Below are 14,583 nucleotides of genomic sequence, written 5' to 3' on the forward strand. Positions count from 1 at the left end.
AAAACATTTATTGCCTGAAGTAGAAATGAATTGCCTGAGTTGTAGACAAGGGCAATATGATTCTAGTGAGGGCAATTAATGCCCTATTCCCCTGAAAGTAGCCCGTCCATATCATTATTATTACCCATATCAGGCATCTTACAGCAGTACTAGAGTATCAGAAATTAGTAAAATGTAAACTTTTCACAACTTCCCGATACAAGTTAACAATATTCCTCTCGGCCCCAGCATGAGTACTACACCACTGAGCTGCATCTATGTATGCACACGCACATACACAGCTCAAGCAAGCAGCAAGTCTATACAGTGAATGCAGTCATACACGTGCTTACAAACAGAATGAGGCTGCGCTACAGCCACACTCATCTTGTATTTTATGTGTCAACGAATGGGAAATTGCCCTCTGTCGCGAGACTCTCAGTAACCACAGACTTTCATCACCGAGTGCTCAAGTGCCCAGATGCTATATTCCCCTCTTTTTGAACATGTAAATCACATCTAGGCATTTGTACAAGAGGAGAATATAAGAAATATATTCCTCTTTTCCCTGCTAGCACTTAAAACAAGGGGAATACAATTTGTAAAACCACCGCTCAGATGTATAATATGGGTAATGATAATCATTATCACCCATAATAAACATCCGAGCTGTGGTTATTATTACCCATATCAGACATCTGAGCTGTGGTATTACAAAATTGTATTCCCCTCAGGAATGAGAGGTATATTTCATTGTCTGCCCATAAGAATAATGCAACGGTACTCTAGGATCGTAAGGTGTGCCCAGAAGAACGACATGAACACACGCAAGTTGTGTAAGGTGTGCCTGGAAGAACAACGCGAATGCATGTGAGCTGCATAAGGTGTGCCAGGAAGAACAACACGAACACACGTGAGGCACGTGTATTACTTACAAGCCTTTGTGTTCGCGTCGTTCTTCAAGGCACACAACAATTTTTTATATTCCCCTATTGCACCAGAGCCTACAGGATTTGTATGTTGCGAAAGAGGGGAATATAGTATCCGGGCACTTGAGCACACGATGATGAAAATTTGCTGTTGATGACAGTTTCGCGACCGGGGGCAATTTTCCGTATGTTAACACATAAGAATAGTAAACAATCACGGCTGCAGCCGCATTATGTGTGTCAGTGCTTGAGACTGCGTGCACTGTTTATAGTATACGCATGCTGTTTGATTGAGCTGTGTATGTGCGCTTGAATGCATAGATGCAGTTTAGCAGGTGTAGCGCTCGTCCTGGGGCCTAGTGGAAAATTGTACCAATGTATTTGGAAGTTGTGAAAAGTTTAACACTTTACTAATTTCTAATACTCTAGTAATGCTTCAGATGCCTGATATGGGTAATAATATTATGGACTGGCTACTTTCAGGGTATACAACATTAATTGCCCTAACTGGAATTGCATTGCCCTCATCTTCAAATTGGGCAATTCAATAACAATTCTACTTCAGGCAATTAATGTTGTATCTTCCCCCCATCCCCAGGCCAGTGAAATATTATATCAATTTTGTTCACAGCTGGGTTGAGAAAATGGTCATATGAAACAAGGCATTTATGCCACATATATTTCTCAATACCATTATGTGCTACAGACAAACAATCAACCGCCTGAGCAGATACTTACAAACTGCATCAATAATTTGTTCATTCAGTCAAGTCATCTCTGTCTTCTTCATTTAACCCATTCCATACCGAATTCTGAAATGCCCATAGACCTAATACACAGGCCACCAGGTTCCCGTGCCAAACGGGTTAATGAGTGTCATTTGCCGCGTGATTACTGGATTCAGCTCAAAACACCCAAATTCCAAATTTCTTGGAAGATTACTTCAACAAAGTACTGGACATTGATTAATAAAGCAAAGGTTAGATGACAAAGCACGTTCACAGGTTACAGCAACCCTCTCTGAGTTGCAAACCACCCTACAATGACCCTGCAGGACTATCCACAATCCTTGGTGCCAGCATGGAGGTACAAAGAAAGACTTTGTTCCTCCATGGTACCAGGGAGGATAGAAAACGTACCTTGAGTTGATGTATTGAAGAGATCTGTGACAGTGATGGACGGTTTTGGTCTGAAGGCTGAGTCAGCATGTCCTTAGTGATGGCATTTTCGCTGTACAGGATGGAAGGAGCTATGAAGGAATAACCCTTCAGGAAAGAAAAGAGAATCATCACCATGATTATTAGCATCATTGACAATATCACGAACAAAGACAACTTACATACTCTAATAATTTGCAATGCCTCATCAAATATGTTCTCAGCAAATGGTGTATCTGTTGGCAAGCACAAGCATCGACTGAAACTGGAAGTTTTTACGGAGATGTCCTACCAGATTAACACTTTCATGATTAACGATGATGATAGAAATCAATCATCACTGCATAGTTGAATTTGTAAGCTTTCATTCTTTTCAGATGCATACAATTGTAGCACAAAGTCTAATTTCAAAACATCAGATTATCATGTTTAACTAGCACTACAAAATGTTTGCAGGTTTAATAAATTCTTAAATCACTCTGGGAAACATATTTGCTCAATTACAAGAGAAGTCAATTTACAAGTTACAAGCAGGGAATGTCATTTAAATGTATCAACAGACAAAATGTCAATAACAGCAACTCTTTTATGGAAAGGAACTAGGAAAGAGGGATGCAATTTCCATTCTCATGGCTTTATTGCAGAGACTCTTCAGCCCAGCGTGGGACATCAAACTCATGATGAATGTCCACAGCCAATGTGTCATCACTGACTACAAAACCATCTGTCTGTCAGACAAGCGCCACAATACTCTTCATTTATTGGATGGGCAGCTTCGTCGGGTGCAGTTTGATATGCATGAATGATAGGGAGACATTGGCTCATAAGGACACACACACAAGTACAGTATATAGCTCTGCCCAACCCCCCCCCCCCCCTTCTCCACCAATGCCATTGTAATGTTGTATTACCAGTCAACGGTACATACACTGGATATATCACTCCATTTTGCAACTGATTTGGTATTCAAATTCCAATAGGAGTACAGTGTATGCCTGGATTTGTGTCCTAGATATTCAATGATCATTGTTCCACAGTTATTCATTATATGAATTATCATTCAAGTCAGCTTTACAGCCAAAATGTTGAGATTTCATACTCTGGCACAATACACCTTATTTTCATAATATCAGCATCTGGTCGGCTGATGTGTAAAGCTCCCCTTTGACCAAGACTCAAGGTAGGATCTTGTAAACTAACAACATGACCAGTGCACCACCTCAAAGAGTTCATTAATCATTTAACATTGAGACCTAGTTGATCCTTTGTTTACATTTACACAGCTGCTATAGAATACAGCGTGAACAAAACCAGTATAAAATGCAGACAAATGGTTTGAGAAGGTGCGAGTTAAAAGTACACTGGTTTTGCATGAACTCCATAGAATTTAGTTAAGTGTGGTCAATTTTGGTACTGGCGTCTACAATAACATGAATTAAACAATTCAATTTCAATTCAATTCAATTTCAATTCATTTGAAAATGGCTACCTTGGACATGGCAAGAGTTTAGATTAGTCCATTGAAACCTGATCTCTCTCATTACACATGACAAAATATTGACTACTATATCCTCTCAGTAAGGCCCCAATCATGGACTTACAGTGATCTAGAAGAGTCCAGCATGACCCTCTGAATTACTTTGGGTTGTTACATTGGTGAGAACATTGCTTCAGGCTAATGTCTTGCACTCTGACCTTCAGAGCAGTCAACATTTGCATGCTACATCATGATCTCAGATGACAAATGTCTTTTTTTTTTTAAATATATGAGGTCATTGTCATGACACTCAAAAAATATATTTTTATCATTTGTAACACATCATCTTGGAATAGGAATATTTACAGAGCTTCATTAGAAATAAAGTGTTTATGGGTAACACAGTGCAATGATTGCATTCATAATATGAAATTCAATCTAAAAAGATGATTTGCAGACTTCCCAGAAGAAATATGACCCCCAAAAGTACACATGAACATACAGGCACAGAGTTCAGACCCCAATTATCACTTGATGGATGGACGGATCCAAGCTGAAGAGACCTAAAACATATTCCATATTATAGACGAACATGCCCAATGTATAAAAGGGTCGCGAGAACCGCAATATTTCATCTACAAAATATCACAATAGCATGTGCATGGGCAGATTTCACAGTAATGAGGCATGCAATAAATCGGCTCACTGAATCATTCTGACTACTCAACCAGGTAGCAATATATAATATGACATTCAAGAGTTTGAAATTCTCTGCATTAGCTCCAAACATCTCAAGAAACAATCTGCACTGCACCAATGGCTTCTGTGTGTGCAGACGAAATGGAGCTGACACTACACAGGTTCTACACTACTACAGTGACGAGTAATTTCACATCCAATCTGCATGTTTCCCTGTCAACTTTTTGGTGAAGATTTTAATAACCTGTGCATGATCTTTACTTTTGGCAAGATACAGATTTATAACCTAAAAATCATGAAGAAATCCACACAACCTTTTCCCCCTCAATTTTAAACGCCTGATTAAGTTTGCTTGTAACCCGTTGGGGATAGACTGATTTTGCTATAACACGCATTTCCCATAGACATCTGCCTGAGTATTCTACGGACTTATCTTCAATGGGTTAAGTCAGGCAAATGCAATCCTGATAGCAACCAGGATCTATAGATTTGTAAAAGAGCTTACAAACGATGGATGCTCTTCAGTATACAACTCCAAACAGAATTACTCTGTGAATTTCCGTTCAGATGACAGAGTCTATGTAAATGGTTATATGACATCATATATGCGAATCATCAGCTTCTGATACCTCACCACCCACTGGAGACAACCAGCTCTTCATAATCTGCACGCATGTACAGTATGCTTTCTGCTTTTGACAGTAATGTTGCTATGCTGTCATACTGCACTGCATGCTTCTTGTTCTCTTGTTATTTATCATGTGTTGTTTGTTATTCCTGCTGAAATCAATACATTGCTAGTCAGCCATCGACATTCAAAATTAGTTTATGATGGTCTGAAGACACCCTCCAAGTGCACCTTCCCTGATGTTTACTTTTCAGAATTGAATCTCTGAGACGTGAATCAAATTTTTAATATCAAATAAAAATAAACGCATCATTGTAATAAGATCAGAAAAAAACATAAATAAGAAACAAAGTTGCCAGTCATGCGGGAAATCGAGAAATTTTGTCACTTTACATAAACACACAGACTTGTATACCGTGTCAAGTATCTATACTGGAAATGAATACGATATAAGAGAAATATTACATTGGCGATGTGCAGGAGACTAAAATTAACACACCTTTGTGACAGCAATGAAGACTAATGACTGAACCCACCGACAGTGGGAAGTTCAATTTGCAATTAATTGTCAAGTGGAACAAATAATGACTCAACGCGAATGAGAGAGAGAGAGAAATGGAACGACAGCGCACCATGACATACCCTCAATCATTCATGCTTCATACACTGCATAATGGAGATACACTTTTATTTCTTCCTAATTATGCCACCTTTTCTACAAAGCCAGGAGTCACAGTAGACCGAGTAGAAATCCATTATGTAAGCATAATCCTGTTTCTGTCCCGTCATAAATGGCTGTCAGAGACGGCTTTTAGCAAAATTTGCCACATCTCTGCCACTGTTTGTGGGCAATCTTTCCACCCCTTCCCCCCTCCCCCCCCCTCTTTCCTCTTCCCCTGACGGAAGCCTGATAATTACAAGATAATTAATGTGATTCTGTGGTCTAGCATCACTGAGCTTATATATCTCTGTCATCTCTGTTGTCTTTTCAGCAGGATACCACAGTAGCTGATCCTTACTACAACTTAGCGCTGGCTAGAGTCAGCGTAACACGTACCATCTTCTCTGTTCTTCAGTCGTGCGAGCTGTCTGATGACAAAGACTGCCCATAATAAACACAGATGGGTTTTTAATGACCTGCTGTCTGGAGGTGCAGACTCATACTAAAATGCCCTCATGTTGGATTCACATTGTAGCTTTTCGGGCAGCTTCCAATGAAAAGTTCAACACAGACTACGACACTTTTTCGGAAAGTACATCATAGCTGCTTACCATTAAGTAGGAAACTTCACAATCAACAATATGTTGATTTTAGACCTGTTCTTCATTGATAACTAAGAAGTAGGAGACTACACATACCTATCACATACATGGCAACATCACAGCTCCGAAAGGAAAGTTTTATTCTTCAATGCAAGCACTTCTACTTCGTAGGAGACTCATGGAAAGTTGGTTATTATATATCAAGTCTGACCATTTCTACTTCTTCTTCTTTTCTTTTTTTTAAATCACACAGGCACAACAAATCAGTGGTGCCCTGGGATGTCTCCCTAATAGGACCCTCGGAATCTACCCTTTTCTTGACACGAGGTGTCTCATGTATAAAGCAAGCGCGTCAGAGCTTCAAGATGTGGTAATGACGCACGACTCAGAGGCAACCAAAGGAGTCAATCCTCACTAATGAGGTCACTCTGCATAGACAGCACACAGGTAATGCTGTCTGCAACTTATTTGTCCTGATAGATGACAATTTCTGTTGCTCTTCTATTGTACATGAGCTCAAGGCAAAGTAAAACAAAAGAGAAGAAGAAGAGGGAGAAGAAGAAGAAGAAAGAGCCATCCAGACATGCCTGTCAAATCAAAATGGCAGTGTCTGGCATCACAGATGAGTACAATTGTCTTCTCTCAATAATGATAGATGTATGAGCAAGATCAGACAGTAATACTAGAAGATGGCATAGATTTTCGCAAACAAACTGATTGAACATGAAATTTCATGGAAAGAGCTTAATCTTTATAACATTATTACAAAGCCTCACATGTACAAGTATGTAAAAATCGGGTGGGGAGGGGGTGTGTCTTAAACACACACACACACACACACACACACACACACACACACACACACACACACACACACACACACACACACACACACACACACAAAACCAAAGTCATGGCTGCAAGCACACACTTGATACAGATCATTTTGAGCTGCATTGAACAAGGGACATTGCAAAGCTTGAATGGAAAAGATACACAGAAATTTATTAGTGAACTAGTGAAATCTACAAGTAGCTGAACACAGGCAGTCAAAAGTGCTGATAATTTCAAAACATGGCTTGAAATTTTTCATACAGAGAAACTTGTCTCCATTCACAAAAAAAAAAAAGAGAAAAGAGCAAATAAACCAAATTCAATATCAAAGGGTATCAGTTTTCTCTAAATTGCATCTGCAGAAGTCCTGTGCTCTGTTTGTGGTGATGACGATTATAAAAGCATTTAAGGAAAGCTTTGAGGTAACATCACCCCCCCCCCCTTTCCCTTTGAGATAAATACCTCATGGGTAAATAATAGGAGGACACTCTATAAACAGTATACCTCATAGACAAGACTGTAAATGAGTTTCATATCATGCTTTCTTTGGAAAGATAGTATTGTAAGATTGTTCAGATTTTGGCTCACAAACTCACCCTGAAGACTCTGGCATCCGCTGTCTTGGGGATGTCTGCAGGTGAGTCTGCTGGGATGAGCGATGTAAACTCCTCTGCAAAGTTGCTGGTGTCCAGTTCACCATTGATGTGGGGCCGGAATGGAGGGGGAACCTTCTTGGCAGCTATGTCGTCCCAATTCAGCGACTGTTGACAGAATCCATACAGGCAATTCTCAATCCATTTGATTAAAGTTTGAAAATTCTGTAACAGGAGCACATGTACACCGATATCAAACTGTAGATTCATACATCACAAAGGCACTACATGAATTAGCTACGTGGGATCTTACGCCTCCAGGGAACAGCTCTATATTTAGCTTCTGGAACCCCACGCTCACATTTCTATCCTTTTCACTCTATACTTCTTTTTCTGGTTTGTGTATATAACAAGATGCACATGCGTTTTGTGACTAAATTAATAGTAATGATAATAATGATATTGTGGTATCATACAATAAAGTATTCATTGTTCCCTGTGAGCTGTGCACAGACACAATTTCCTGCGTCCTTCAGAGTGCAAACAAGCGAACAATTAGCACGCATACATTACAATGACAACTGTCAGCCCCTAACGTAAACTCTGGGTGTTCTGGGGATGCTGATAATGTGATGCAAAGTCTTTCTATACTGTGAGGTATATAAAGACTGAAATGACACTCAAAAACACTGCAAAATTGTGTTAGCTCCCTTTCCAAAGCCTGCATGGTTTCGGCATAGAAAATTTCTTCTCTGCATTTCTGCATGATTGAAAAACAAAACAAAACTGAAACATATCTTAAACAAGTACGTAACAACAGGCGACATTGGGAATGGCTGTAATACTTTTGCATCATCATATCATACCTCTCTGTAACAGAGCAGCTATGTGGGCAAATATATCATCTGCAAACTGTTCACTGTTTCAATATCTGGAATTTTACTTCTTTGATTTGTCTAATGGGTCACTTTGTTCTCTGACCCAAACCTTTTCATCCACACAGTGAATATTTCTATCAGAATTTACCCTTTTACAAATTTTGATCACACCAAGTGTTTCTAGAGTCTTCATGTCTGTCACGATTATGCTGAGTGCAAGTACGAAGTTAGCTTTAAGTTAGTTTTACATTTGGTCAAGCACTTTTGAAGTTGTTGAAACTACTGAAATTTTAGAGTTTGACCTTGTTCTATACCAGATGTAAACCATATTGAATCTACTTTAGCTAACTTTCACTAAATTTCATTGGATGTCTTATGAGCTTTATGGCATGAATTCTAAAATATCAGACTTTGCCCTTTACTGGCAGCCGACCTTTGATCACTGTTGCAGATCCCATAACTCTCACGAGTTCTTTGGTGAAGACATTATCATGACAAAGAAATCATTTGGGAGGATTAGATGGACAATAGACGACTATGACTGGAGAGACATAAGGGCATACCATGACAGGAAAACAGGTAATGTGGAAATTAACTGGAAATTCAACGGTAAATTACTGCCAGCTTTTTAATCTAAATTGGGAGGATTCATGCATACATGCCAATTGTCTGTGCATGCAGGGAGAGTGTCTCAAAAATAGATGATTAATTTCAGTACAAATATGTAGTACCTTCTGCACACATATCAACATTTAATTCATGGTAATATGGTATTCATCACAGAATGGTATGTTCCCTTCAAAGACATAGTTGTAATAAAGTCAAGATAGCAGGAAGGTAAAGACATAGAGTTCTAGTCTAAATTCTGGCAATGCCATGAAAGACTAAATGCCAGGCAGATAATGACTGTAGATGTGCCATCAAACATAAACAGGATAACCTTATGGGTCACAAGCTACCTGCACATATTTTTCTTTTTTTTTTAACAGTACCAAAACACAACATTATCTCGGAACTTTCCAGTGCACAGTGTACTCCTCATGATCTGCTGAAAGATTTGTTTGTTTTACAAAGCTCATGTGAAAATTCAACTCAAAATTTTCAACAAATGACGGATTTTCAGAGATACTGTCAGAAAACTCAGCAAAATTAAACAAAACAACAAAAACAGCAAAGCCACTCAAACGACCTCTTTGGATCTGTTCTGCCGATTTTGCAGTGTAAAATTCTGACCAGTTCAGCATAACAGAATCCTCACTACTTTTTCAAATAATTTGACTTTACATGCGATACCATTAACTTTGATAAGTTAGTCCATTAAATACATCATTCATGAAGGAGGGAAAAAATGGCCATATAGAGAATGGAGTTACAAGAGTCTGCTCAAATAATTACCTAACTTACATCACATTTATAAACTACATAATCCAATATTGACAATACATCTACATATACACTTGTGAGGTCACACATTCAATTTCCTTCCTTCTTAAATCAACGATATACAGAGTGGTGTTATCCGATGCTAGTCATTATTTGGGTTGAAGCCAGTGCAAATACTAAAAGTCAAGAGAGACTTTTCAGTTCCATTTTTATTCCGTTGCCATTCATAGCAAAATCCCATGTTTATGTAATGACTCATAACGACGTTTTAAAACACAATTTTCCCCGATGTCTTCCTCCTTTCCAAAAGCAGACATTTTTTTCTGTACAAAAAGAAAAAGACTGTGTGAATTCGAGTTATTTCTCTTATTTGAGTCTTTTTTATTTCTTTTTATTATCATTTTCTGAAGGCATTGGCAATTTCACCTGAGCCATATCGATTCTCAATAATATCTGCATGTCCTTTTTTTATACTTAAAACCTCTGCAAAGAGTATCTGTTTCCCCTATGTAAACTATTCTAGGTACTCACCCCCCCCCCCCCCCCCCCCCCCCCATTGAGGGTAGATGCCTACCTTGAAAAATGGGTGTTCCTTGATCTCTTCAACTCCCTGGTGGCCAAGTCGTTTCTGAGAGTCCTTAATCAGCAGCTTGTTGATGAAATCCCGCACTTCTTTGGAAAATGTACTTGGCATGGGTGGGTGACAAGTCAGGATTCGCCTTGGAATGGAAATGGAAAAATACAAAGATAATGAACATCATGCAATATACATGTATATGCGTTGTGTCTACAGTAGTCGTAGTCACACTGGCAAAAGATTACAAAGTTTAAGATTGTGGAGTTTCGTGTTCTTTCGTCGTCCATCCACACTGGCAGCCAGACTTCTCTATCTTAAGTTCTTAAAATTTGGGTCACTGGTGTCATCCGTGTGCGTATTCAAGGAAGAAGAAAGAGTGTGCTGTCTGACATTTGGTGATTGTGATGTAACAATGCACATCTGTACATCACAACGATCACGTGTTTCAGGAACAGATGATAAACTGGCCACGTGACAAACTTCCCAAAGTTTCAGTTGCTAGCATTCATTTTTCCCAAAGATCAAGATGATTGGCAGGGGTCTGGGAAATACCCCTAGTTTGAGTGGGATGTTTTGCAAGAAGTTTGTGGTCACACAAGCAAAACTTTGTGTTGTTGGTATAAAATAGGACAGTTACAATTCACACAGAAGGGGAGGTTGGTTGAGAAAAATTTGTAAGCATCACAATAGATGTATTTAGCATGCATGATACAGTTTAAGATTCTAATCCACTTCTTTGTTTTCTCTGTGGTTGACACGTTTTGTCTGATATGTGCTGGAAGGATATTGTAATTCCCTCCCCCTCCCCCCCCCCCCAAAAAAAAAAAGAAGAAGAAGAAAAAAGATCTTTGAGATCTGTAAGGTAACAATAATAAAATTTGCAATCTTTTGCAAGTGTGACTGCAGCTAGAAAAAAAAACATGAAGGGGGAAAGGAGACAGGGACCAAATACATGTCATGATCAATATGAAGGATACAAATGGCCGTGAGATTAATTCAAAATCAATATGAATAGTTTTGAGCCTTTGCCACACAATTGCATCAGGCAATCACTTGTCTCCACTGACAATCTTATGAATATTTGCACCTACTGTATTATGTACTCTTAGTCTCTTTCTGAAAAGATTGGGCAGATAGGGAATTTACTCTATTACTATTTGCCTTGGACAGAAATAACCTTACTTTATCAGTCACTGACTATGACATGAACATTCTATCGACAGCACTTCTTGATATGTCTCACAGCAATAAGCAATAACCCATCATAATGTGTAATACCTAATACATGGAATTTCTTATTCATGGACACTTTCTTCTTCTTCTTCTTCTTCTTCTTTTTTTTTGGGGGGGGAGGTAATTACAAGATCCTTTCAGCACAAATTAGACAAAGTATGTCAACTGCAGAAAAAAATGAAGAAATGGGTTAGAATCTTAAACTGTATCATGCATGCTAAATACATCTATTGTGATACTGAAAATTTGATCTCAACCAACCTCCCCTTCTGTGTGAATTGTATCTGTCCTTTTTGTACACCAACAACACAAAGTACAGTCAAGGTAAAAATGGATGCGCGTTCCACATGTTGCACCCAATGACTGGGTGCACTGACCGAGAAAAACAAATTACCGTACCACCAAAGTCAGTGGCCACAAGTGGGCTGATCTTAGGCTGTGATCTGGTACTGCCCTCTGGTGTACAGAGGTCACTACCAGAGGACACAATCAGGAATAAAAGCAGATCATGATATTCTAAAAACAGGAACAGCCTACTTCTATCTAGGACATTTGTCGGCTTTTTGTTCAAATGTCTGGCATTTGACAACCTTCTGCTGGCTGAGGTAACAAGGTACATTATTCAGAGCTGCAAAAGCCATCCTTTTTTATCACTTTGTTCCACGAAGCACCTAATAGTATTTATACTGTCTCAATGTAATCTCTCATGTTAATTTCAACACTGCTTGAACAATTATTCCTTTTCCAAGGCATGTATAAATGCGGCCAGCCCTTCAATCAGGATAACAATACAATGCGCACAATCTGAATGTGTGAATGTTATTTTTGTCATTCTGCCTCATATGGCAGGGTTTGTTTACTCAGTACACAATCAAGGCGATCTTGCATTTGGAGATAACAACTTCTGAGGAAATATGGACTGCAGAAATCAAGCAGCTATGATATTAAAAAGGCTCTTGACTGAACATTTCTAGCAGCAGCAAGTAGGTCATAAAACCTGCCATTTCAATTGATCTGATGGTGGTATCTTCAATAACACATTTGACATCAACAGACTTATCAAATTCGCATGACCTCTTTGCTTCAAGATACAAAATGTAGCATTTTTAAAAATAAGTTTCTGATACGTCAACAACTCTAGGTCAGCTCAAATCTAGTTGCATCTCAAGTCACTAGATGACACCCCTAAATCAATATATTTTCAAATTCATGATACATGATCATTTTTATCAGCTGAAAATGCTCTTACCGCTGTTTGTGAAGCCAACTGCTTGTCACTCACTTGCAACAAATATGGAGTCAAATGTTGTGCGCAAACACACAGTTGCCATTAATAAGGCACTCTTTAAATCCTGAGTACATACGTCAGTGATGCCAATTAGCTATTCACATGACTTTACATCGAGTGGTCCTCTCACATACCAAACATATCACTGTCAAACAAGTTCTTCCAACAGTGACCTCAACGGTTAGACTTACGAGAATGTCAGCTGAAATCACCACACAAATATAAAAAAAAAACATCTAGATATCACAGAATTCTTTTTCCCACTTTCCTACCATGCAAATAAAGTTTGCCAAAGAATATAATTGTTTTTTTTTTAATGGAAGCAAGTTCTGAAAAAAAGGTACATGTACCTTATAAAAGATTGATGACATACAGGTGTTAACAAAATAAGGCTGTAGCATTCGCACCCTCCTTCTTGTTTGTTTGTTTGTTTGTTTGTTTGGTGTTGCACAACACAATTCGGCCAGAGACCTTCTAGGCACACAAGATACCAGATGTCTGCTAATTCTTGTTATGAATCCAGTTAGGCATATATATTCATGACCATATTTATATGAATGAACAATGCATGTGATCCCAGTAACCGACTGATGTTTAGTACACATACACCTAAATGTATGAGACCTCTAATAACCAAGTGGCGCTGAAATCCAGAGGGCGTTCTCTTCAGCACGCAATACTCTCTTTGGAAGCATTAATCACTTGTATACTACAGCAGACCAGCATCTCACAGCACTACGAATGCTCCTGAGTCTGCACAAGTGGAAAATGTCTGTTTTCTTAGCTAGACATTGCTGCCACTGAGCTGCAGCAGTGAAAACTCACAAAAATAGGCCGCATCTTGAATTGATACATTTGTGAGACGAATAAGCAGTGGAACAGACTTAAGCGCAAGTATGAACAAGTCTCCTCGCAGGCACGAAAAGTATCTCTGTTCATTTCCTGCTTGGTTAAGGTGTAGTTTGTTTAGTCACACTTCTCCACTTTTCCAACATTATGCTGTTTGTACTGGTCTCATGGCCCAGTTGGTGTAATCTATGTAATATTGACATTTACAGGTTGTGAAAATTTATTTCAATTGCTGATGAGTTACGGCTGTAGGTCTAGGATATATAGCACACCGAGAGCCAAATTTAACCAATGCATTTAATTCCAGCCACCTTCAGTATTTGTAACCCATTACCATTCATGTCACAAGTTAATAGTGTGTTCACACCTGCCTGTCTAGATACATTGTCTTCCATTGTTGCCCATGTATCAAGATTAAGAAATTCAGAAGAGAGACGCTAGTAGGCAGGTGTATACTAGTCTCCGCCATATTGTACAATGGATGTCTGATTTGACCATTGAGAGTACCTGTCAATAAAAGCAAGCTTGAAAGGTAAAATCTGTGTTTGGGTTTATGATTCTTTTGAGATCCAAAAGGGTGAGACATTCCGTGCAAGAAAGTCCTTCGGTTAAGTATGTTATGTTTCTGTCACTTCTTTCTATCAGGTGAATACATGCACTATCATCCTGACCAAAAGGCCATTCCCCCCCCCCCCCTTCATGCCTTCCACAAAAAAAAAAAAAAAAAAAAAAAAAAAAAAAATTATTGTACCTGTCCAGCTGGGAAGCCTTCACACGTGGATGACTATATGGGTCAGTGTGATACAGAAAACTGCC

The 14,583-nt window shown here is 38.9% G+C and overlaps 1 protein-coding gene across 1 annotated transcript in view; it reads right to left on the reverse strand.

The window, feature by feature from the left end:
• LOC139710475 (ribosomal protein S6 kinase alpha-5-like) overlaps positions 1-14,583 on the reverse strand; it is an 82,987-nt gene that overhangs the window by 14,678 nt on the left and 53,726 nt on the right. The window contains 3 exon segments of the mRNA XM_071622391.1: positions 2,048-2,173; positions 7,563-7,727; positions 10,395-10,539. Coding sequence (XP_071478492.1) covers positions 2,048-2,173; positions 7,563-7,727; positions 10,395-10,539 — 436 coding nt within the window.

The sequence above is a fragment of the Diadema antillarum genome, unplaced genomic scaffold (genome assembly GCF_040938485.1).
Source record: "Diadema antillarum isolate AM-2024a unplaced genomic scaffold, OU_Dant_1.0 seq00001536_RagTag, whole genome shotgun sequence".
Classification (NCBI taxonomy): Eukaryota; Metazoa; Echinodermata; class Echinoidea; order Diadematoida; family Diadematidae; genus Diadema; species Diadema antillarum.